The sequence below is a fragment of the Falco punctatus genome (assembly GCF_963210335.1).
Source record: "Falco punctatus genome assembly, chromosome: 2".
In the NCBI taxonomy this organism is placed as follows: Eukaryota; Metazoa; Chordata; class Aves; order Falconiformes; family Falconidae; genus Falco; species Falco punctatus.
In genome coordinates this window covers 24,445,369-24,469,774 of record NC_137581.1, presented here as the reverse complement: position 1 = coordinate 24,469,774, position 24,406 = coordinate 24,445,369, and the positions used below count along the sequence as shown (strand labels likewise).

The window sequence follows — 24,406 nt, the reverse complement described above, 5'->3', positions numbered from 1 at the left end:
TGGAAAGGATACCTGAAGATCAACTACTTGAACATCCTTCCCAGAGCAGGATGCTCACAACCTTTTCAAGTTTTGAGTACTTTCTAGTACAGAAACTCTACAAACTCTCCAAGCAACCTCTTCCAGTGTTCAATCACTTCTAAGAGTAAAAAAAAGAAATAAATTCTTATGTTTAAATGTATTTAAATTTTTGCCAATGGTCCCCTATCCTGTCATTAGGCACCACAGAGAAAAGTCTGGCTCTGTCTTCTTTACTGCTCCCCAACAGGTATTTACACGTGCTGGTAAGATCCTCCCTGAACCTTCACTTCTCCAGGCCCAGCTCCCTCAGCCTCTCCTTGTATGTCAAGTGCTCCCATCTATTAATAATCCTCATGGGTCCTTTGCTGGGCTCACTCCAGTATGCCCATGTCTCTCTTGCACTGGGGAGCCCAGAACTGGACACAACACCCCAGGTGTGTCTCACCAGTGTCAAGCAGAGAGGATCACCTTCCTTGACCTACTGACAACACTCTTACTAATGCAACCCAGCAGGCTGCTGGCCATCTTTGCCGGTTCATGGTCAGATTGCTGCCCAAGAGAACCCTCAGGTCCTTCTCTGCAAAGCTGCTTTCCAGACAGTGTGCCCCTAGTGTGCACTGGTGCTTGGGGCGACTCCTTGCCAGGGGCAGAACCTGGCATTTCCCTGTGTTGAACTTTGTTTTCCAAGTGTCCCACTTCTCCAGCCCACTGAGGTCCCTCTGAATAGCAGCACAACCAGCTGGTGCATCAACCCCACCTACCCATTTTGTATCCTATGCAAACTTGCTGATGGTGCACTTTGTCCCGTTGTCCAGGTCACTAATGAAAACGCTAAACACTACTGGAGTCATTACCAGGCCCTGGAGTGTACCATGCTACTGATCAGAGGCCGTGAGCCCAGCAAGTCAGACAGTTTTCTATCGCACTGCCCACATATCTAGCGCATACTTCATCAGTTTGTGTATGACGTTATAGGACACAGTACTGAACTCTTGCTAAAACTGAGACAAACACCATCCACTGCCTTTCCCACATTCATGAAGGCAGTCATCACAGAAGTCTTTTGGGTTGGCCAAGCATGACTGCCACTTCATATAAACGTGCTGACTTCTCCCTATCACCTTCTTGTCCTCCATATGCTTGTCTTGTCCTTCCTTGTTTGGCAACGGTATCCAGGATTATTTTGCTCCACCACCTTCCCAGGGACTGAAGTGATACTGGCCAACCTCTGGTTTCTCCAGATTGTCCTCCTTGCTTTCCTTGAAGGCAGAGGTGACATTTGCTCTCTTCTAGTCTTCAGGAATCTCCCCCAGTCAACATGACTTTCAAAGATGATCAAGAGCCGCCTTGCATTGGCATTGTTAAACTCCATCAGCACTTGTGGGTGCCTCCTGTCAGGCCCTGAGGACTCCCATACGTCCGGTTTATTTCAATGTTCCCTAAACTGGTCTTCCTCCAGTGAAAGTAAGTATTCCTTGCTCCAGGCCTTCCCATAATTTTCAGGGGCCTGGGATTGCTGAAGGTGGCTCTTACCAGTACAGACCAAGGAAAAGAAGGTTTTGGTTCCTCATGCTCTTCCACACCCTTCTTCTAACAAGTCCCTCGCCTCACTCAGAAGCAGGCCCACATTTTCCCTAATCTCCCTTTTGCTGCTGATGCACCTGTAGAAGCCCTTTTTCTTGCCTTTCTCAAGTTGAATCCCTCACCAGATTCAATGCCAGGTGGGCTCTGGCTTTCCTAACAGCATACTTGCACTCTCAGACAGCATCTCCATATTACTCTTGGGGTAAGCTGACCCTGTTTCCATCTCTTGTGTGCTTCCTTTTGATGTCTGAGTTTTGTCAGGAGCTCCTTGTTCATGCATGTGGGCCTCCTGCCATCTTTACTTGCCTTCCTGCATGTGGGGATGGACCATTCTTGAACTTGTAGGAGGTGAGCTTTGAAAATCAACCAGCTCTCCTGGTCTCTCATATCAATCTTCCTGTACTGTTGAGGACAGCGGTAGACCGATTATGCCTGGCTAAAAGTGACTTCTGTTGCAGCTACCCTGACATACAGTACAACTTCAACACTCACACATATTGTTTATTAAACAAGCCAGTATCTGTGAGGAATGCTCGAGTCTCTCTATATACCATTACTCTCTCTCCCAGCGATTTCAGACATGCAGCCTCCCCTTCTTTTGCAACAAATAAACATATTAAAATGACTCTGTATCTTTTACATTAAATATTCCAAGAAGACTTCTTCCAGCTAATACATTTTAATGATAAGAGCCGTTCATACTATTTTTAAACTACTGAAGAAACATTCGCTGAACAAACCAGCAGACCCCTGAAGACACTGAAAACAAAAGCCTCAAGAGTCTTCACCCAGCAGTAACCCAGCTTTTCACTCAGACAGACTGTACGAATTTATTTTAGCAACAACTATGCCATGGCCCCTCTATTACCTTAGTAGCAAATCTGTTATGCATGCATAATTTGATAGCAGTAAAGAAGTCTTCAGAAGTAAACTGGGATGCACTGGTGGGGTAAGCTAAAGTCTTATTAACGTATGGCCAAGACTCTTCTGGCTAAGAAACCTGATCTCTCAGCCTGGAAATAAATATCCTTTTCTAAGGATTTACTGGGAAAAGGGTGGCATGAAAAGAACGCGGTATATCTAGCTGCCATACAACTTACCAACAAAGGGGCCCCAGGGGAGGTAGGAAATACAATGCCTGGGCACAAGTGGACATCTCTAAGATTAAGTCAACCACCCGCAATTCACTCCCAAGAGGTTTCTGAAAAAGGTGTGCCCAGGAGTGGACCTGGCACAAATAGAAAAATTCTAACTCACTCATGACCAGATCAGTTATACAAACACAGGTAGAAACTGTAAACTCTCTGTGGCAAGGAAATCTTTTTGTTGCATGTAAAGTACACACACACAAAGGATGACTTATGTCTGGGAGCTATCAGATGCTACCATAACAGGACAGTAACTTTTCATGTCCAAACATCATTATCAATTCAGACAACTGCAACAGATTTATTTCCATAGAGAACTCTCAAAGACACACATCAGTCTCTGGAGCTAGAAGTACCTTTGCTAACCCAGGATCTCTTCTAGTCCCTTTGAGTTTTGATGCAATGCAAGCACATCTCAGGTGGGCCACTGACTTGCCAAAGAGCACAGAGAAAATGCATTGCAAGAAGAAACTTACTAGCTGGTAGACACCACACTAACCAAAAAGGCTAGAGTGATTAACCGTATGATTTCTCACAAACAAAACTACCTAAAAAAAAAAAAAAAACCAGAAAAAAAAACCAGCAAGGTGCTGTCTTAAATGCAACCTGTAATTTTGTATTGGTCACTTCATTTTTTAATGCCTTGTGTACTTTGAAGTTTCTTAACACACAGCTATTCACATCATTTGGCACAAGCAGACAGAAGCTGAATGCGTCAATTGCCAATCCTCCCCTCATTCTGCTAAATGCTCAAGAACTGAGGATAAGTAAGAAAACGAATGAAATGTTAGAAAGACTTTTAAAGCTCATTATTTTCAATGATCTTATCTTTATTTCTTTTGAAAGCAGGACTAAAATCCACTGAAAAAGCTAGACTGTATTTGGAGCCATTCAAAACCTGGAAACTTAATCAGAAAATGTAATATAAGCAGCTTCAATTCCTATTTATTTTTCTCAAGTGTTCCATTCTTTCCATTAAAATTCTGGTGAGTAAATAGACTTGCTTACATCGCTAGAAAGTAAAATTCAATCATTTATTCTCATTGTTCAGCAGCTGCACTGCAGAAATATGTGCCAACAAACTATTAGGAAAATGGACGTAAATTCTGTAATATTAAACCACAATATACTGTATAAATATATTTAATGATATAGTACAAAATTTTAAATGTAGAAGTAATCCTTTCTTCAGTACTACCCTTTCTACTGTAAACAACTTCTGAACATTTACAATTACATGTCCTTTAAGTGCAAAGGACATTAAAAACTGAGTTCATTCTTTTGCTTTCACAGAAAAAAACAACTGAAATAGGAAGGCAACACTTCTGTTATCTTCCTCTTTTACAGTCTGATTCAAGGCTGACTGACCCAGAGTCATTCCAATCACCTCACCAGGCTGTGGGTCAGTTTAAATGAGCTACAAAAAAGTTACAATTCTATGACTTACATAAGGCAAAACCATGACTAATAATAACCACTTCAAATAACAAAAGCCATTATGTTGTAAACAGTAGAAAAAGCATTTAAAATAGAATTGCTTTATGCTTCTAACCATAATTTAATGAAAAGCCTATTTTTGTTTTGGTTGGGTTTCCTCCCCCTCCCAAGTTTTCAAAGAACATAAGATTCTATGGATTGACATGGTTCCAGAGAAAATCTGCACTGACACCGTCAGTCAGAGAGACAGGATCTTCCACAATAAGACAGCCTGGGAGCACTAGCAAGCAAAATGAATTAGTTTCATGTATTCATATGCAAGCTTTTATAACATTTCTTCATTGTTGCTACATTTTCATTATCAAAGACCGTGGTCTAGCCAGGTAACAATGAAGACTTACAGATTTATCAGACCAAAATGGGGAGAGAGCAAAAGAGAAGAGGAAGAGGAGAGGGCGATGCAAGTAAATTTCCAGCATCTGAAGCTTTTCATAAAAAACCAAAAGCAACTCATTTAATTTCTTTACACTGCTGGCATATATGGGAAGAAGGCTGCTGAAATCGCCACTGTGAGCCACTGAAATGTCTCAGTGCTGTGTACACCAGTGTCTTCATAAAAGGCGAGCAAAGAAAAACAGTAGAAGAAAATGCATCATCATTACCCTTCTGATTGTCTAGAAGTCAGACCAAACAAAATCGTCTGAATACTTTTTCCCATTCAGCAAGCAGCCACCTGCAAGCTGGAATTCATGGAACGACTTAACTACCAACAGACAAGCTGTTTTCTTCTGAGATGCAATACAAATTATTTTTGTTTTTCAAGAGCAAAGCTGATTGTTCTGCAAACTTATTATCCTGGCCCTCTCAAAAGCATAAAATATTTAGGAAAGAAAGGACTTTTATATAAAAGGATATTTTAAAAACTTCAAGAAAGCCACGATACTGCAAGAAGCTTCAGGTGAACAAATTCTATACAAGCACTAATTGAAACCTACTAAACAAGAGGTAACCACACAAGCAAGAACCCAAGTTTTTCCATTTCTGTGTTCTACCTGCACGTTTGCATGTATGTCCAAGAAACAGACATACACACGGGGAAAACTGATGCTGCTGTTCTCTGACTGCAATTGCAATCTGTTCAAGGCTACAAGTGCTACAGTACCTTGCTGAAGCACTGGAGCAGAACTACTCATCCCGGGAAGAATGAAATGCTGCTTTAGGAAGAGCAATGGACTCCTCCAAAGACCACGCTGCGTAGGTGAAAGGAAAAGTGTTTTACAAGAGAAAAATCATGGTATCACAGTTATACTTTGCTGAAAACAGGATGTATTTGTACCAGGTTTCCCCTGCAGGATTTTGATCCGCAAGTCATCGTAGTGGAACAGAATCAAATCCAACCCTGACAAGCCTATGCCGACAGAGACGGAAACATTCAGGAACAGAAATAATGAGAAACAGAACAGATGTAAACGTTTATTTCCCTCTCTTACACTCACGGCAACAGCTGCTAACTCCAAGAGCCTGTACTGACCTAACTGCTGACACGCCACTAACCCCTCTCTTTTAACCTCCCACCTGACCAGACACATTAAAAACGCCTCTAAAATGCAGTGATTTTCTTTTCACTACGCTGACATTTTAACTAGGCGGCGTTCCCTTTCCACCTCCCCCCGGCAACCCAGTCGGTAAGGCGCCGTTTCAAACGCGAGCACGAGTGGCTCCGCGGCGGGTTCAGCTCGCCGTGTGACTGGGGGGTGCTGGCCGCGAGCGGTGCCCCCGCCGCCAGGGCCGCCCCCCGCCGCGGGCACAGGGCCATCCCCCGCCGCCTCACACCGCCGCGGGGCGGGGAAGGGTCCCGGCGCTGCCCGTGCCCGGCAGCTCGGCGCCGGGGCCGCTGAGGGGAGCCCGCGCCGCCCGCCCGCGCCCCAGCCCGGCTCACCAACAAACTTCGGGGGAAGGGGCACCTCCCGCCTCGCCGCCCGCTTCCCCTCTCGGGGCGGGACGGAGGGGCGAGGGAGCGCCGGCAGCCCCCCGCCAGGCTGCCCGGCTCTGTCCCGTGCCCTCCTCCCCCTCACCGCCTCCGCGGAGGGGCCGAGCGTCCCGGGTCTCCTCCCTTCACCTCGCCATGGCGGCCCGGCCCGGCCCCCGGCCACTCACCCCGGGTGCGGAGCGGCGGGAGGAGGAAGAGGAGGTGGGCGCACGCAGCGACTAGAAGCCAGCGCCTGCAGTCGGGCTCCCGAGACATCTTGGGAAGGGCCGCCGAGCCGCACGGCGGGGGAAGGAGGAGAGAGACACGGTGCGCCCAGCTGCCCGCCTCTGCCGCAGGAGCGCGGGCGAGCGGCCTCCGGCTGGTGGCGGCGGTGCCGCCAGCCCGCCCCTTCCCTGCCCCCCGCCGGGGCCCGGCAGGACCGGGCGCCAGCGCCGGGAGGGGAGGGGGGGGGGGGGGGGGGGGGGGCGGAGCGGGGGCCGCGGCGCCCTCTGGCGGGCAGCTGCGGGAGAGGCGGCGCGCTGCGGCCCCGCGCCTACCGCCGGCCTCGGCCCCCCGCCGCCGGACAGCCGCTCTGCGGACCCCCGGGCCGGCCCACCAGCTCCCGGGGGCGCCCAGAGCTCCCCCATCCCAAGGTGTGCTTATGGGCTACATATCCAACCCACAACAATCCGTAACGTTACTGATCGCCCAGCACCTCTTTCCAAAACCGATAATGGCTTTAATTCTTAACGCTCAATTACTGCCTCCCCAGAAAGTCCTCCAACAAGGCTTCTCCGTCATCCAGTTCGGACAAAAGAGGGTTTTTTGCTCAATTACTGCCTCCCCAGAAAGTCCTCCAACAAGGCTTCTCCGTCATCCAGTTCGGACAAAAGAGGGTTTTTTGGTTATTAACATCATCCTTCTCACAAATAAACTTAAATGTTGTCAAACGATACCTGGCGCTCTGACAGGAACCTGGTCTGCCATGAGGTGTGGCCTAGCTGGTCTCTACAACAACCTTCACAAACCGTCACCCCAAAAGAGCATGTTACACCTCCAGACAGCCATTTCGTACCTGCCTGCGTACCCAGGAGCGGCGGCGTTGGGCACAGCAGCAGGCACAGCCGTGCGACACGAGGGGGGCCCACCCTGGGACCCCAGACCCCACAGCTACTGACAACACGCCCGTGGTGGTTAAAGAAATGCACACCTGGAGCCACCCAAAACTGGTTTTAGGGATAACACAGGGAACAACGAAGTAGTATCGAACATGCACAAACGTCACGATACAGACCGTAAATCTGGATGTAACAGACCTGCAGACAAAGATCAGGAGTGTAACACCTTGTTAGCAAAATAAAAATGGTCCTGTGTGGATCCTGGAGCAAGGGAGAAGAAACCATGCACATGAATGTCAGATTTGTCTCAACGAAGCACTCCACGTGCTGACAACTTGCTGTGACCCCCACGCACACCCCGGAATGAAACTGCCAACCTTCAGAGCCAGAGGAGCCACAGAAGGGTGAGCAGGAAAAGGAGCAGAAACCCAGCAGTGTGTATAGAATTTTCACTGCACTGTCACTCTTTCTTTTTCTGTAGCAATTAGATCTGTAATAATTACTATTAGATTCTTCACATTTCGACTATAGCAACAAGAAACTCTTGGCTTTACTAACATATAAGGCATGTTTCCTTTTTGCCCTTAAAGACGACTTTGAGCAGAACAGCTGGTGCCCCTAGGTAACAATTCCTTTCACGCTGGCTACATGCAGACATGATTTCCAGTCAGGTCTACATGTACACATTTTCCCATCAAATACTTTCCACACAGACCCCTCCTACCAACCCAACCATTCAGTTTGCACTGATCTCACTGGAGACGAACAGTGTAATGTCCAGGTCAGCCATAAACCTCCCATATTTTTAATCCAGCAAGGCCAACAGCATGGGTCCCCACTTGGACCTTTCCTCAAAACTCTCAGCACTTAGATCTACTTCATTCTTTTCCTGACAGATCAATATGGTACCTTAACTATGCCAGAGAGGTGATTTTGAAGATTAATGGAAATCTTTTCACAGTGATAAATACTCAATCTCGCCACAAGTTCAGGCAAGCACATCTATATTACTGTAACTTGGTAGCAGACTTCACACTTTCCTTTAAAACTATCTCAACAGCAATATATTAGCCAGACTTCACTGGGGTATTAGACTTACTCCATGCATTTGCTACTGCCCCTTATATTGCTGGGGCTTGAAGAGAGAGGTAAAATGGGACACAAGTGTGAGCAGCCACAGCTTATTATTTGCCTTACAAAACAACTGCTTGTTGCTGACATTCTGATTCAATAAATAAGTTACTAGCCTCAAGAATAACAACTCTGATGCAAATTAGAGACTTCCATACTACATTTCTCTTTCTGATTCTATGTGCATGCTCATTACCAGGAAAAAAAAAAAAAGAGGTGTGAAGTTATCCTACCATTTCTCCACCTATAACAACATAAAAGACACGAATCCTCCTGGTTAACATGTATATCTGCATTTGCTTCTTTTTCTTTACAAGTTTCAGCAGCGTTTCCTGCCTTTCTCCCATTTCTCTGTTCCGTGCTGGCTTCTGGAAGTATTCACATCACAAAGATCAAGCCAACAGCTGGGATAAACATAACTTTTCACTTTCAGAATGATTAGGATATAGCATGTTCAAATGTTTCCTCATGCAGCAAGTCAGTAAGGGGAGGCGGGGGGGGGAACCTACCCAACCTTTTGCTGAGATGTAGTCAATGTTTTGGTTTCTCACAAATAAGTTCATTGTAATAACCTCCCTAGAAATATGGAACTCGACCATGAAATCTAATGTTCTCCAACTGTTAAGAAAAATAGCACTTAAGTGTTTTAAATCTTGTATTTGGGGCTGGGATGAGAAGGGAGGAAGTAAATTTTTTTTCTTGAATTCTACTCCACATACAAACTCAGACTGTGTTTGTTTGCTGTTTTAACTACCCCACTGAGAATTTCCATCTCAGGAAGGATGAAAATAATCACCTTTCTGGTAAGGAACACAGAGGTTCAGAACACCACAAAGCTTCCTTTCCTTATAGTATTACATTTATCTTACATTCATAAATAATACAAATGTAGCACTGTTGCTGTCCCACCTCTCAGGTTAACAAGAGGGGGCCTGCAAATATAAAGAAATCCTGTCAGAAACAGATACATAAAGTTATGCATATAAAATTTCTTTTTTCCTAGAAAGATATTTTTTACAGATATTAAATAAAATCAAAAATTTCAAATTAATTGTTCATCACAGGTGAGTTGTTGTTTTTTTTAGAAGAAAAAGCAAAAAATCAGCATGTTTTTCCAGAATTAAAAGTAAACCTGGACTTTCTGGAAAAAGAGTAATTAGAATAATAAAGTAAGTTACTATGTCCTTTGAAATATTTATAATAGCATGTATGTTACAGCAATTTTGCATCCAAGCTATGACATTTTCGTTAATAACACTTAGTATTGTATCACAAATTGTGGGATTATAAGGCCTGTAGAATTTCTGAGATTGTTTTTTCTTACAGATTTGTGGATACCCCAATGGCTCTGTCAGCCGTTCCTATAGAAGGCCTATATAATACAGAGGAAGAAAGAAATTATGAATTGATACAATAGTAATTACTGAGTTAGAGAACTAGACTGGAACTACTTTGTTTTATTAGCTATTTGAAAAATGTTTAAGTAATCCAGGAATGAGTGTACTTGTACGGTTTCTTTCAATGGATGGGGCAGAAAGGCCTTTTTAGCAGACAGACCTGTTAATCACGAGATGAGTTCTGTTGCAAGCTCCTCCCTCAGGCTGCTCCAGTTTGACCTCTCTGTCCTACACAGCAAGTGATGTAAGCAGGAGCATAACTTTAAGCTATGACTAATCCTGTGGAAACCAGCAAAACCATCCAAATGAGTTCAGAGTTACAGAATTACTTTTTGAATCACAACATGCACCTGGAAACAGTTTCTTGGCTTTCGACTACTCAAGACAGTAATTCGATGATAGTTCCATCCATTAACAACACAATGTCCAGCTAATACCCTCGGAGTACATCTCCATTTGCCAAATGCGAGGCAGTGAGCTTGAACATGGGAGCTCTGATAGTCTGCCTTGCTCAGCTCTTAACCGCTCCCTCATCCCATCTGGACCACTCCAAATAGCTCTCCCCAGGAGAAATCTGCAGTAGCAGGGAAAGCCCTGAGTGCTGTAGACATGACTCAGTCAGTGGTACAGTGGTACTCAGCCTAGAACTGGCCCCATCTTGTTCAGAAGAATTTATAAAGCTGCAGTGTTGGAGCACACACGTGCTTTAAGCCTGACAACCAAACTACTGAGGGAGATGAGTGCTCCAGTCAAACCCTGTGGTAGCCCACAGTGTAGTCTGAGTTAATCTCTCTCCTTCCCGGATTCATCTGGGAAGCACTTGCTCTTAATTAAAATTTGAGGACTTCATCCTGGCATAAGTTTTAGGGCATTGAATCAATGCTTTATAGAGGACAGGTCTGGGGCTGTAGGAGAGAGTCCCAGGGACAGAGATCAACCAAGCAATTTCTCACAACAGAAACTGCTGTTACTAGATTATACGCTCTTTAGAAAGGACCTGGAAAAACACTGGACATGAAATGATCAGTCACAAATTCTTAGAAGATTTTAAAGATGGATCAAAACCAACTCCTTTCCTATAGGGCAAATAATGTCTGCTTAACAGCTCCTCTCTGCCATCTGGGACAGAAACACTGAAAATAGCTTATGTAGCATATTTTCTGGATCTCATCACAGGATTGTCCAAGAGGCAGAGTATATACACTCAGGGGAGGGCAGAGGACACAGGTATTTCAACATCTTTCAAGCATTACAGACTAAGGCACGGATGAGAAACAGATGGTCAAACCATGGAACTTGACACAGATCTCCAGCGGCCTTAAAGCAGCCACTTAGATGTCAGTGTTTCAATCTCCCTCACAGACCACACCTTGACATCAGATCATTCTCGTAGGCATCACTGAAAATCTGTTGCCTCCAGACTCCCAGATTCCAGGTGTGGCTTACCTTCTGAAATGCATTGTCTCAAAGAAACAGCATGACGGAAACCTAAAATGGTTATGCTTATTATTCAGGTAGTATAAAGAATATAAGCTATAGCTGCAGCTTTATCAAGTTCTTACTTCTTAGATTTGTGGTTTAAAACATACACTAGCAGTAAATCAACAGGTCTGTGGGAGAGCTGCAAGCATGGGATCTGGAATCCTTTGGAAGGTGAACCTAGGAACCAAATTCTCTCCCTCCTCTCCCCCTGCGCTGCTTGAAACCTTTCCCACTTCTTTTCCTCCACTTCAATTAATAACTTGGCTCTCCCTCCTTCCCACAGGATTGTAGTTTAGTTGCAGAATTTGATTCTTCTTTTTTCTTGCCATATTGGTTCAGGCATTAAATTTCACTGATGAGATCTTAGAACATCCTCAGATGTCCTCTACAGCTCTTCATTCCCCCTGCAAAGTCACCACGTTGGCTTTTTCTGTGCTCCTGAACTTCTACCTCTTCTGTGGCTTTGTGCTAACTACAGTATATCTGATCTGTCAAAAAAATCCTACTACAAGATTATCCAGTCTACCTGAAAATTAACTACCATATCAGAGAAGGAATTCAGACTGTCAAGAGTCCTGTGGAAAGGACCTTACTATCCCTAAATTAGTATTAATATTTTGTAACATTCGACCACGTGCAGTTATAAAGTTTTCCTTTTCTACTTTTGGAAGCTCAATGTTGCCTCCAGTTTTACTTGACAAGATTACTTTTAAAATTAAATAATTTGATTAGAAATTTATCTAGGTTCAAAACTAACTGAAATTATTTAATCCCATATGATATTGACAAGAAGATTCAGTTATGGGTTATTTTAGCACACATTCCTGAAAAGCTATAGTATAAACTCTTTTCAGAATCAGTATGTGTAGACAAATAGCTGTCAGGTTAAAACTAGAGGGGAAATGCATTTTTTAATTTCTTGCAACTCTCAGGTAATGAAAGGAAGATGATTTACACTCCTGTCTTTGTACTGCACAGCCAAGGAGACACAAGGGTAATACTTCTACAGGCAGATGTAGAGGACTGAAGGTTTTCAGTCTCAATTGTAAGCCAAGGGCATATTGCCCACTCCTTTGGTCAAATGAACAGCTTGCCTAAAAGAACTGTCAGACTTGATACTCTTTCCTGTTTTGCCTCCTGCTGCTCCCATCTGACACAAAACTGCCTCTACCAAGTGTATCTAAGCTCTTTATATTTTCCCTGCTGACGTGCAGCTATTTGAAAATACAAAACATTAGTCCTAAACTACATGATCACGTCTTTTTATCAAGATACAAAAATATTACCTTTTCAGCTAAGAGTCAAAGTATAGATGAACAGCACGGGGTTTAATTGAGCAAAACCATGTAGGAACAGAATGCTTTCATATACTTAAAGAGCTTAGTGGCCATACTGACTACTTTTCTCTGCTTCTATTCCTACAAGGAAAGAAATGGTGGTATTAAGAATCACCTACCCTTTTCCACTGTGCACTAAGTCACACTGGCAGGGGAAAAAACAAGGTGAACTGCTCAAGGAACACTGGAATGGACGGTCAGATAATGTCCTCTGAATTTGTCTTCAACTGTTCTGTGGTTTTTATGGGCTGTAAATAACATGATTACTCAAGCATTGACTAACCTGCCTCAGCTGTTGGGATTACTGCCTCAGGATGTCCCAAATGGCTTCCACATATTTTGTTTTACCTTATTATTTACAGCTGCACTGTAAAATATGACAATTCGGGAACCAATTAAAAAGTTGTTATGACATCCCACTTTGTCAGAAAAAAAAATATCCTCGGGACTAGAAAAGACTAGTCACAGTAACATCCAGAGATGTTCAAAGAGCATGCAACAACCTGAAATAGGTTTTAGACCCTGGAAAAATCCATCGTGTAAGATGGTGACACCAAAGACTTTGGAGTATGCCTGTCTTACAGCTTTTAACATCAGTAATCCCAAGAAGTGCAGGGGGTTTATACTTAGATAAGAACACTCTAAGCAATGGCAGGAACATAAGAACTAGTTTCTTTAGATGAAGTAGCTCTCTTGTGAACCAACTCGGGTGTGCACAATGATCATGCCCCTGATGACGTAGGGTTGGAAAATCCCCACTAGCTGGTAGGTCTCACATTTTAATATAACTATTAGGCATAGTTTTCTCATTTTTTTCATCTGTGTTTCCATAAACCTTTGTAGCTATGTTATGTATCACAAATATTTTTTTTCCTAATGACACATGAGAGAAAACTCATCTCTAGCTGAGATATTAGAAATGCCAGTGCTGTTGCTATAGGAGTAGCTTTCAAACATGGATACTCTCACAAGGTGCCAAAAAGTTATTGAGTTGCATGGACTGATTAACAGAGGGCCAGTCTGTTGACGAATCATCTTCTTACAGTCACCATCAAGCAGAAACATTTTCTGGTGTAGAGTAGGAAAACAGGAGGGAGCCCAAACCTCATAGATCCAAAAAAAGCTTCCTACAATGGGGAATTAGAATGCTTCTTTCTGGTGTTCAATTTAAATCTTCTTTGTTTTAATTTTAGGACGTTACTTCTTGTCATATTCTTTTGGGGCCTAGAGAAAGTCCTTACCTAGTTTTTCAGTACTTGAGAAATAGCATCATGTTTCCTTTAAATTTATTTTCCCACTAGAAAGAATAAAACAGCAGGATTCTTCTAATGTTAAATCTCTGCTCGTCACTTTTTCTCATAGCATATATTTAAAGCTTCTGTCCTATTTTTCAGCTCTGAAACTGGATTATCTTTTGCTCCAAGTTTATTTGTAAAGCTCTAAATGTTTGAAGAATGAAAGACCTTGAACTTGCAGAACTGCACTGTGACAGTTCTAGAGCTGTATAAACAGAGCTAGTCAGATTATGCATTACAAACAGATAATCCAAGAAATTTATTTTAATAATCTGTTCTTCAGTTCTGTAGTTGGTTCTTATTCTAGTGAACACATCCTTACAGGGCTTAATATAGCAGACTGCTGCAGGTAGCAGGTTCATAACCAGTTTATAGCAGATACTACTGATACATGATTTGTTACTGTTTCTGGTAACTCAACTGGATGGCAACAATTTCAAAGAATAAAAAATACTTTTATGCAGCTTTATATTTATGCTAACAGTGTGGTATCTTTAGGTTGAAGACCCAACATACATGCAACCAACCAACAGGGTGGGGGGTTTTAATTAAAAAAATCACCTTTATTCTTTCAGCTTTCATCAGAATGTTTTCCCTCAGGTAAATCAGTCCTAACACTGATCTACATAACTACGTAAGTCTGACATTGCTTTACTATGAGACTTTCTGAAACAACTGCAAAACTTAATTCTGCACTTTTGCCTAAAATACAACTAACTAAAAGTTAACTGAAATAGTGTATTCCTTTTTACTGGCTCATTCAGTTCCACAATAGTAAACACTACGTAATTGGTCAGTCAGTTTTCAAAATGCAGTGTCTTGACAGTTTAACTCACCAAACACAAAATGCTATTAGTTTTCTACTATTATCTACTGTGTGAGTATGTTGCTCTGTACATTAAGTTTAATGAAACCCGGGGTGGGGGGGGTGTATGATACCAGTAGCTAAAAGAAGTATTTGTCATATGCTTTTATGTAATACATTAAATTTGAAAATAGCATACATACAAATGTCTCCTGATGTGGAACAAGCTTTGTTACCTGCCAGCAAGGAGATCAAGATCCAATTAAGACCTAATACATCTTAAAAGTAAATTTATAAGAGATCTTGCACTTACAGAAACATATAATGCTAGCTGATATATCAGCCATCTCACCATGTCACACAAATCAGCTCTTAATTAAAAAAATATTGTAAACTGAAGTTTTCTTAAAGGCAATAAAACACATGGGTGCTATTCCTGCTTTTTACATTAGTGCACAGCTTCACCGCAGGCTGGCTGGGGCACGTGTGCAGGAACGCAGATTGGCTGTAAAGAGCATCTATTTCAGTCAAGAGCTTGACACAAGATCTGTAGATCAACACTTGAAATCAAACAACAGTTCCTTAAACTAAGCAACATCAGTTCTTGGTCAAAAATCCATTACCATTTAAAGCAAGATGATTATTTAAATTCAAGCTAAAAAAAGAAAAAGTGAGAAGGCTACTAGGTTTGCTTTTTCATTTGCCTTATATAGTTATGCTAAACGAAAAAAGGGACTTGAGCCAACACTGTAAAACTTAAGCTAGAAGGCATCTATATGGTAGTTTACATGAGGCAATGGTGCCACCCAATGTCCAGAAGTGATACATAAGCCTGGTTTTATTCATTTAAAAGCAAGCAAGCAAAAAAAAAAACAACCCGAAAAAAAACAAACAAAACCCAAACAAAACACAAAAACAAAAAACAAAAACCACAACAAAAACAAACAAAAAAAAAGAACAAACCATTTGCAATGTTTAATAGTAATCATACATTTATGCCAAGGCTTGGCTCACACCGAAGATTAACAGATGTGGTGAATTTCAAAACAGGCAAATATTTCATATTTCTTTTATTTCAGCTTGAATTCTCTGTAAAATAGATATTAGCGTAGCCCAGGTAAATCCAGACAAGCTATCAAAACACATTTACTGGCATATTCCTAAGGTCCTCATTATTTTAGTTTCTCACTTTTTGGGCCCACCCAGTTGGGGCCTCTCACAGGGACCAGTCTTCAGTACATCCCAAGCAGCACACGGACACTATGACACTACTAAAATCAAACCTCTTGTACAACAACCCAGTTTTCATTGAAGGAGCCCTGAATCTAGCCTATGTTCAACGTACAGTAACTTTTTAGAACACCAACCATCCGTAACTATAAACAAATTCAAATAAGTTCATCATATTGGAAAAGTTTACCAGATCATTCACTGAATCACAGAATGGTCGGGGTTGGAAGGGACCTCTGGAGATCATCTAGTCCAACCCCCTGCTAAAGCAGGTCCTCCTAGAGCAGCTTGCACAGAGTCACGTCCAGGCGGGTTTGAATGTCTCCAGAGAAGGAGAGTCCACAGCCTCTCTGGGCAGCCTGCTCCAGTGCTCTGTCACCCTCAAAGGAAAGTTCTTCCTCATATTCAGATGGAACTTCCTGTGTCGCAGTTTGTGCCCGTTGCCCCTTGTCCTGTCACTGGGCACCACTGAAAATAGCCTGGCCCCATCCTCCTGACACTCACCCTCAAGGTATTTGTAGACATTGACAAGGTCCCCTCTCAGTCTTCTCTTCTCCAGGCTACACAGGCCCAGCTCTCTCAGCCTGTCCTCATCAGGGAGATGCTCCAGTCCCCTCATCACCTTTGCATCCCTCCACTGGGCCCTCTCCAGTAGTTCCCCATCTCTCCTGAACTGGGGAGCCCAGCACTGGACACAGCACTCCAGTTTGTGACCTCACAGGGCAGAGCAGAGGGGCAGGAGAACCTCCCTCCACCTGCTGGCCACGCTCCCCCTAATGCACCCCAGGGTCCCACTGGCCTTCCTGGCCACCAGGGCACACTGCTGGCTCATGGGCAACTTCTTGTCCACCAGAACTGCCAGGTCCTTCTCCGCAGAGCTGCCTTCCAGCAGGCCAACCCCTCACCTGTGCTGCTGCGTGGGGATGTTCTTCTCCAGGTGCAGGACCTAACATTTGTCTTTGTGGAACTTCATTAGGTTCCTCCCTGCCCAGCTCTCCAGCCTGTCCAGGTCTTGCTGAACGGCAGCACAGCCATTCATGACAGTCACTGTTAAAAGTGTACATCTCAGTTTTGTTTTGAATTTTGCTCTCATCGTTCTACTAGAGGAACACTACATGACTATGTCTAGAAAAAAAAAATGCCCTGAGAAGCATATACCCCTTTTTGTATAAGTAATTATAAGTCTATAGGAAAATCTAAACAAGGGATTATTTATACCACTTTGCACAACACGCTTTCTACACTACAAAGCATGCTGCCAGCACTTTGAGCTATCTTCAACTCTTCCAAATCATCTACAAATGTAAATATAAGAAACTACACACAGCAAGTCACACTTATATTTACATAGGCATGAATATCACAAAAAGCAGTCTGTGTTAAGAACTGTATCCCTGTAGTAGTAGAATGTTCCGATAGTTTTTCAAATATTACTTCTTTCTTCCTGCTTGCTAGTCCTTTATACAGCTATGGGTTTGTACTGCCTTATTTTCACCATATTCATAACTGAATTTTATGGTCACCTAACAAATAAACCAACTCCATTCATAGGCCCTTAATTTCCAGAATACACATAATATTTTTTAGTCAAGCATATTAATATTTTTTTATTCAAAAGAATCATTTCCATAGTTTTGTAATACCACCTTTGAGACATTTCTTGAGAAGGGAGCAATTTGACTTGTTGAGTAATTACTCAGCCTGTTGATTTTTAACTTTCAATATTTGATACTCTATCCAACAGATTTTTGTAGCTTTCACAGCAAGACAGTTTGAAGCTTTAGATTCTCAAAATACATTTTATTAACAGATTTCTGTGGCAGCATGTTTAAGACAGAATAAATTAGCTATTATAAATATATGATTACGTATAGCTATAGACATGCTATAAACAATGAAAGGAAACTTTTCTAGTACTCCATTTGTGGCAATTGACTTAGTGACTATGCAAGCAGAGAAATAACATACCTATGTTTCTTTTTACAAAAAAAATATACAAGTGTTGGATTTGTGTGTGCATAGGCACAGTACCATGCACACACACTTCTAAAAGATGTTTTATTACATGCCCTTTCAAAGCATGCTTATTGTAACCTGTAGGGTATATGTATCTACCTAGTGAGCTATCTTTTCATGCTGTACAGGCCTAACTGTTTACTGAGTATATTTTCAGTAAGCTATTGAAAAAGAGAAAGTAATTTCTTAGTGACTGTACAGAAGATACTGATTTATATTGGTTTTGCTTGGGGTTGGTTTTTGGGGGGTTTTTGTTTGTTTTTTACATAAGTCAAAATTTGAACAGTCTTTGAAGTTCCTGGGATATTTTCTAGTGAAAAAATGGCTTGGATTACTGTCAGAAATTCATAACAAGTACATGTCATACTAATATTGCAAGTGCTATTTTTAAAACGTTCTACCAATGTTGAAAGCACAAGAAGTCTGCATAATCCATGCACATCTAATTAGCACTGAGTCATATAAATGATACATAATGATTTGGCAACATATTGCCAGATGGTTTGCTATCAGAACAAGTAGTAATAACTTAGCATCTTTTTCTCCATCCCCTCCCCCAATTTACATTTATATCCATTTTCATTTCTCCATTTAAAAATAACATTAAGTTCCTTTGATTTTATATGTCAAAGCAGTCAAAAACCCACTTTTTTTTTTTAAATCCAGGCTGCCTCCTTGCTTTGCAATTTTCGCTTTTACAAATTCATTTATTTTATTAATTGCACTTGGGCATCAGAGAGTTTATGCAATCTAATACCATATTTATTGAAAAACTGTTCAGCTCTTCACTACTTCCAATTAGTGATGTGCAGCTGGTCACCTACACTAAATTTGGGTTTTGTCATAATCCTATTGTCTGACTTTCTTATTCAAAACACTTGTATCTAAGCAACGGGGGGGGGGGGGGGGGGGGGGGCGGAAAGAGGGAACTATAAACACATCATTACTCAAAGTATTTGAGATTCATGAACACTTAATGTTTAGTGTTACTTGAATGTTCCTGAACTCCATAATTTTGTATCTTAAAGCAATTATGGTACATTTATTTTGCTGCGCTAAGTTTATTAAATACAAAGCAAATAAAATGTAAGTGTTCTTTTTCCTAAAATCTTCACATTTTCCAGTAGGACAATCCAGTTGTTTAAGTGAAAGGATGTACATCTAAATGACTAGAACTGAGTAGTTTACAATAACCATGGCACTATAACTTTTAACTTGCCTTCTCCACCTTTACATTATTTAGTTTCAGTCTTAGTTTTGTGCTTTTCTAAATCCAAAGAATGCTTAATCAACATCAGACAGCAATGGTCATTTGCCAGCAATGAAAGCAAGCATTCACAATTAAAATTTCATATGAATTCACATTAACCCCAAAAGCAAAGCCTGCTCCATTTTAATTAATATTTTATAAACACATAGATCTATTAATAGGTGTGAAAATTTAAAAAGAAAAATCACAGGAAAAGGACACCCTTGTATTTGGATTGTATTTGGATTAAAGTTACTTGAGTTAAGAGTCTTATTCAGAGTGTCAGGAAGATAAAGCATCACCCCCTTGGTTACTCTGGGATTTGGATCCATGCTATGCTGTGTGTTAAAGTATGCTGATACGTGGCCAGAGCCGTGAAGAGTCACATTAGAATTTGCCAAGCACTGAGGCTTTTATCAGGAAGCACGCAAAAATCTGTCAAGTGAAGTTTATTTGCCTTACCCAAGATGCTGTGCATTTTGCTTAAAGTGGTTATTCCCCACAGTAGGGATGCTCTAAACTGCACAGCTCAAATCTCAAACCTTTAGAAAGTAGTGCCCACTGGTTGCTATGCTTCAGACTACTTACACTACTGCCTTGGTGACATATCCTTTTTTTTCTTTTCTTTCTCACTTTCTCCAGGATAAGTATGTGGATCAAGGTATTAACAAAGATAATACTGTAGAACATTATTATTATTATTAACACTTCCTATACAGAAGAGGAAAAAAAGAAGGCCAAATGAAAATACCTAGCTATTTTATGAACATAATGTGTTACCTATTGCTTCATAGTTGAATAAACATTTGGCATTTAGTATTATTTTTCTTATTACCATCCTCTTTTTCACTTGATTTGAAAAATATACATGAAAATAAGTATTACACAGTTGTAACATAGTGGTATGAAAATCAGCGTAAAAAAGAGTTCCAGTACAGCATTGTATAGCAAGGGTAAGACTACTGGAGCTACCTAGTGAATTAATTTGTATTTCCAGAGAACCATGACTTGATAGGAATGCCAGTCTTTCTTTGGACTAAGCGATGATCTCAAATGCTCTTTACCCTTTAAAACTTAGCCTGGAACGCAAGAACAAGTGAACCCTAATCTCATTAGGTTTGCATTAAAGGCCTTCTCAAACAATGAGAGACAGAAATGGTACTGAGGCTTAAATTGACCAAAATGTCCACCATGCACTATCACAACAGCCAACTGCTCACGGCTACAGAATGCCAGCTGCAGTAAAACTGGCACAGGCAACCTGCAAATAGATTAGAATGATAGCAAGGGCTGGAATGCAGCTCAACCCACAAATGGAAAGCAAGAACATATATAAAGTCACCAGAGAAATGATACAGACACCTATTTACTTGTAATTCAATGTTTAGATGTTGCCTGCCTATGCCAGGATGGGCTTCCCTGCTTTCTGTTTTAAATAAAATATGAAGATTATGTACAAAGAATGCTGCTTCTACTGTCCTGGCAGAGCTCCTGTACATCTCCATTTGGGCTCCTGGCAACATAGCAGAAATGCTAAGTAGTCAATAGATTCCTATGTTATATTCTGTGATGCCTGGCCTTCCACAGGGACATTAGGCAGTCCTCTTGAGTTCACTTAGGTCATGTTTTGTAATGGCAATATTCCCTGTATAGACACCAATGTCATTCTACGCTCACACTGCATGACAGCTTACCAGCATTAGGGCTGGTTTAACACATGAGATAACTCCAGTTCCCATGTCAAATTCAGTTTCTGAGACTCTTACTAATGCTCTGGTAGAAGCCACAACATAGAACATCCAGTACGAGATATGAAAATAATTCTTAAAAAGCCTGACCAGCTACCATTTTAAAGCATTGCTTGCACTCATGAAGGCCAGATTGCTCTTTTCTCCAAGCCAGCATGTGGGCATGTTTAAAGGAGCCCTTAACTGTCACAGACAATAAAAGAATCTGATTAGCTGAACTCCCTGTGCAAGCTGTGGAGTAGAGGAAAATCCACAACAGATACTTTATCACCAAACCCTCTCATTTACCATAAGCAAATACCTAGGCAGGTAGAATATTTGGGTGGCCTGAGCAACATTCATCCTAACTGTGCAAGGCAACATTGAAAAGTTGAAAAACATGGGTCAACCATTACATCCTGGTAACAAGCTGCAACGGTTGGTGCATTGCAAAACCACAAAGATTGAAATAGAGCATTCATGTGTAAAAATCCAATATCCAACTGAACGAGAAAGCAGGAACAGCAGAATCTTCCTCTTTCCTTCCCAGCAACATTAAGATCCCAGACTACTTGACAGGTACCACAGAGGCTCTTAACAGAAATTTCACATCATGCCAGCATATCTATCCACACGACCATCCAGTAAAGGCTGACGTGACAACAAAGGGAAGGGCAGCACACTGGTTATTGTCAGTTCTTAAATTCAGCTTTCCAACACAAGTAAAGCCCAGCAGAAGTTAGTTATAGTGTTCTCACCCCTCATACAAGACAGTTAACTGTCCTTATGTAACCCTTCCTACGTCCACTTCAGACACTCAGAGCCTCCACACCACTGGAAGAAAGAACCAAGAGTTATAAGGGTTTGTTTTCTAGATTTTTTAAATAAAGTTTATTGTCTCTACAGTCCCAGGTTTATCAGTTTTAATGATTCCAATCCTGCTGGCTCTATCCAGAGCATCAGTCCAGACAGACAGCTGTGAGTCTTCTCACTATCAGGCCTCACCAGTGTGTTAACCTTAGCCAAAGTCCTATAATTTCTTGATGGCTCTATGATCTTGTATTTGTTGGCTTTCATCAGTGATGAAAAACAGGGGGTTCTTATTCATGTCATAATGGTCAAACTTGATCTGCCACAGACCATCTCCTGGTGGTACATGGGCTGCATCCACAGCCACAGGGTCTCCAGCCTACAGAATGCTGCCAATATGCAGCACCAGCGACCTTTTCAGAATGGCCTGCACCACTGTTTCAGCTGCCCCAGGCCCAGCCTTAGGGATGATCTCAAGCAAGCATCTTGCCACTTACCTTCCTCAGCTGTTCCTATCTCCCCTCTACTTCTCCACAACCCTTGACACCACTTGCAGTTCCACAGCAGGAATTCACCTCACAGATCATGTCACCACCAATACTTGCTTCTGCTCCAGACCAAGTAAAACTTTATTCCTATACTGGGATCCCAATTCACTGAAGCTATAGCTCATACCACTGCACCACAGAACGCTGTACTGCACCATCAGATGGTGCCAGCAGAATAATTTCCAAATTCACTGCTGAACTTAACATTTTTCTCCTTTTAAAGACCAGCTGCAGATCTGGGCAAACAGTCAAGTTTTTCTTATTTCTATTCAAGGATAAGTGATTTACAGCAAAGGAGTAAAAACAAAAGGAATGTTTGGCATCTACTTCTATCATCTATGGTGACACTTAAACTAGCATACGCTGTTTGTTCATCATTTGCCACAACAGGATTTTCTAACAATCACTGAAAATACTAGGCACTCAGCTTCTTGTCAGAGAGGGTGACAGCTGACATACAGATGAACTGGTATAAAGGGACTGGATTCTCACCTTCAGGCTCTAGAGAAGTATTACCCAGGATGCAAGGACTTTGGATGCTCATGAAGGTGGCAATAGTATTTTAAGCATTTCTGTATTACCCAAGAAAAACCAGGACACTTAAGCACCTACTTCGAAAAAGTCTACTTCTTCATTTAAAATTGGAAGTGCACTGTCAAAAATATTTACCATATCAAGCAGGGCCAGGAAACCTCATCAACAACTTGCCAGCTCATTCTGAAGTTACAAGTTGCATCCTCAGCTAGTCATTGGTCCCAATGGATTTTTCAGCTATGTGGCTCCTCTGAAACAGGCAAGCATTATTTTAGGGGTCCAATTGCTCCCCACATATACTCACAAAGGGTCCAACACAGAGCTGAATGTTGCTCAACTCTAAAGCAAAACTTTAGCAGATAAGACTGCTACAGCACAGTAACTAGAAAGGGAGTGGGGTCAAAATACTGGTATTTTTGTTATTTTGGTACTGGTATTGCCTTTTTCCACACAGGGAATGCTACTATCTCTCCCTGCCCTTCCTAACAGTGAGGACCAGAAGGGCAGCGTCTGAGAGATGTACTGCTTACAACCAAAAATCAAGATCTGTGTATGTGCCATGCCTCCGTATAGAATGCTGGAGGTTAAGGCCTGCCTGTAGCAGAAAATGGGTCCTTAACAGCTAAAGGTAAACAGTCAGGAAGCAATGGAACACTTATATTATGGGGATTGTGACACTGGACACGGATATAAAAGTCCTCTTAATGACAGCGAGTGTTACTTTGCTGCTAGCCCTCACAACACCCCAACAGCACAGTGGGGACATACTGGTAACGTGACAGTCAACAGAGGTTTCCCACTGTAGGAGAGGAGTAAGGCCTGTCGCAGGTACTTATCTTCCATTCCACCACACACGTAGGCTCAGCAAAATCCAAGTTCCTTGGGCAGTGGAGCTGAGCGGAGCACCAGCAGCTCCCCCCCCCAGCCCCGGCCCGCCGCGCACCCCCCGGGGGCGGCAGGCCCTGCGGTTTGCCGGGCCGCTCCGCCCAGGCCGCCACGGCTGGAGCCCTTCCCCCGCCTCGGACCCAGGCTCGTCCCGCCACGCCGCCGGAAAAAGGACACCGCCGCCGCGCACCGCCATTTACAGCGGCCACACAGCCACCCCCCAGCCGCACTCCGTCGGGCAGCACCAGCAGAGCCCGCCGCACGGCCCCCGCCCCCGGCAGCCCGCGCCGCCCAGCCCCGCGGCCGCTCCCGGCCAACCCCCGGGCGGCGGGAAAGCCCCACCGCCCCTCCGGAGCGATAAACCGACGGGCAGCACGGCTGGCAGAAGGCGGGGGGACCGGGGAGGCCGCCGCCGCGCGGAGAAGGCGCTTAACGGCCGCCCCCAGGCGGGCGCAAAACACCGCCTGCCCGCGCTCCCGGCCCCTCCCGCCCCAGCACGGCTCGGCCCCGCCCCTTCCCGCCTGGACCCGCCCCCACCCCGCCCGCTCTGGCGCCGGCCGCCGCAGCCCCGCCCCGCCTCCTCCCCTCCCGAAGCCGGCGGCATCCCCGATCGCCATGAGAACAGGCGCGTCAGCGGGCCCCGGCGCCGCTGATTGGCAGGAATTGTTCGAGAACGCCGCCGA

At 43.0% G+C, this 24,406-nt stretch overlaps 1 protein-coding gene across 2 annotated transcripts in view; it reads right to left on the bottom strand.

Moving 5' to 3' along the window:
- B3GLCT (beta 3-glucosyltransferase) overlaps positions 1-24,383 on the bottom strand; it is an 85,935-nt gene extending 61,552 nt beyond the window's left edge. Inside the window, exon 1 of one of the 2 annotated variants that reach the window (XM_080377522.1) lies at positions 6,348-24,383. In XM_080377522.1, coding sequence (XP_080233648.1) covers positions 6,348-6,435 — 88 coding nt within the window. In that variant the 5' untranslated portion in view covers positions 6,436-24,383. The remainder of the gene's footprint in view (positions 1-6,347) is intronic. The other variant, XM_080377523.1, reaches the window with a different exon arrangement.
- Between the last annotated feature and the right edge of the window lie 23 nt (positions 24,384-24,406).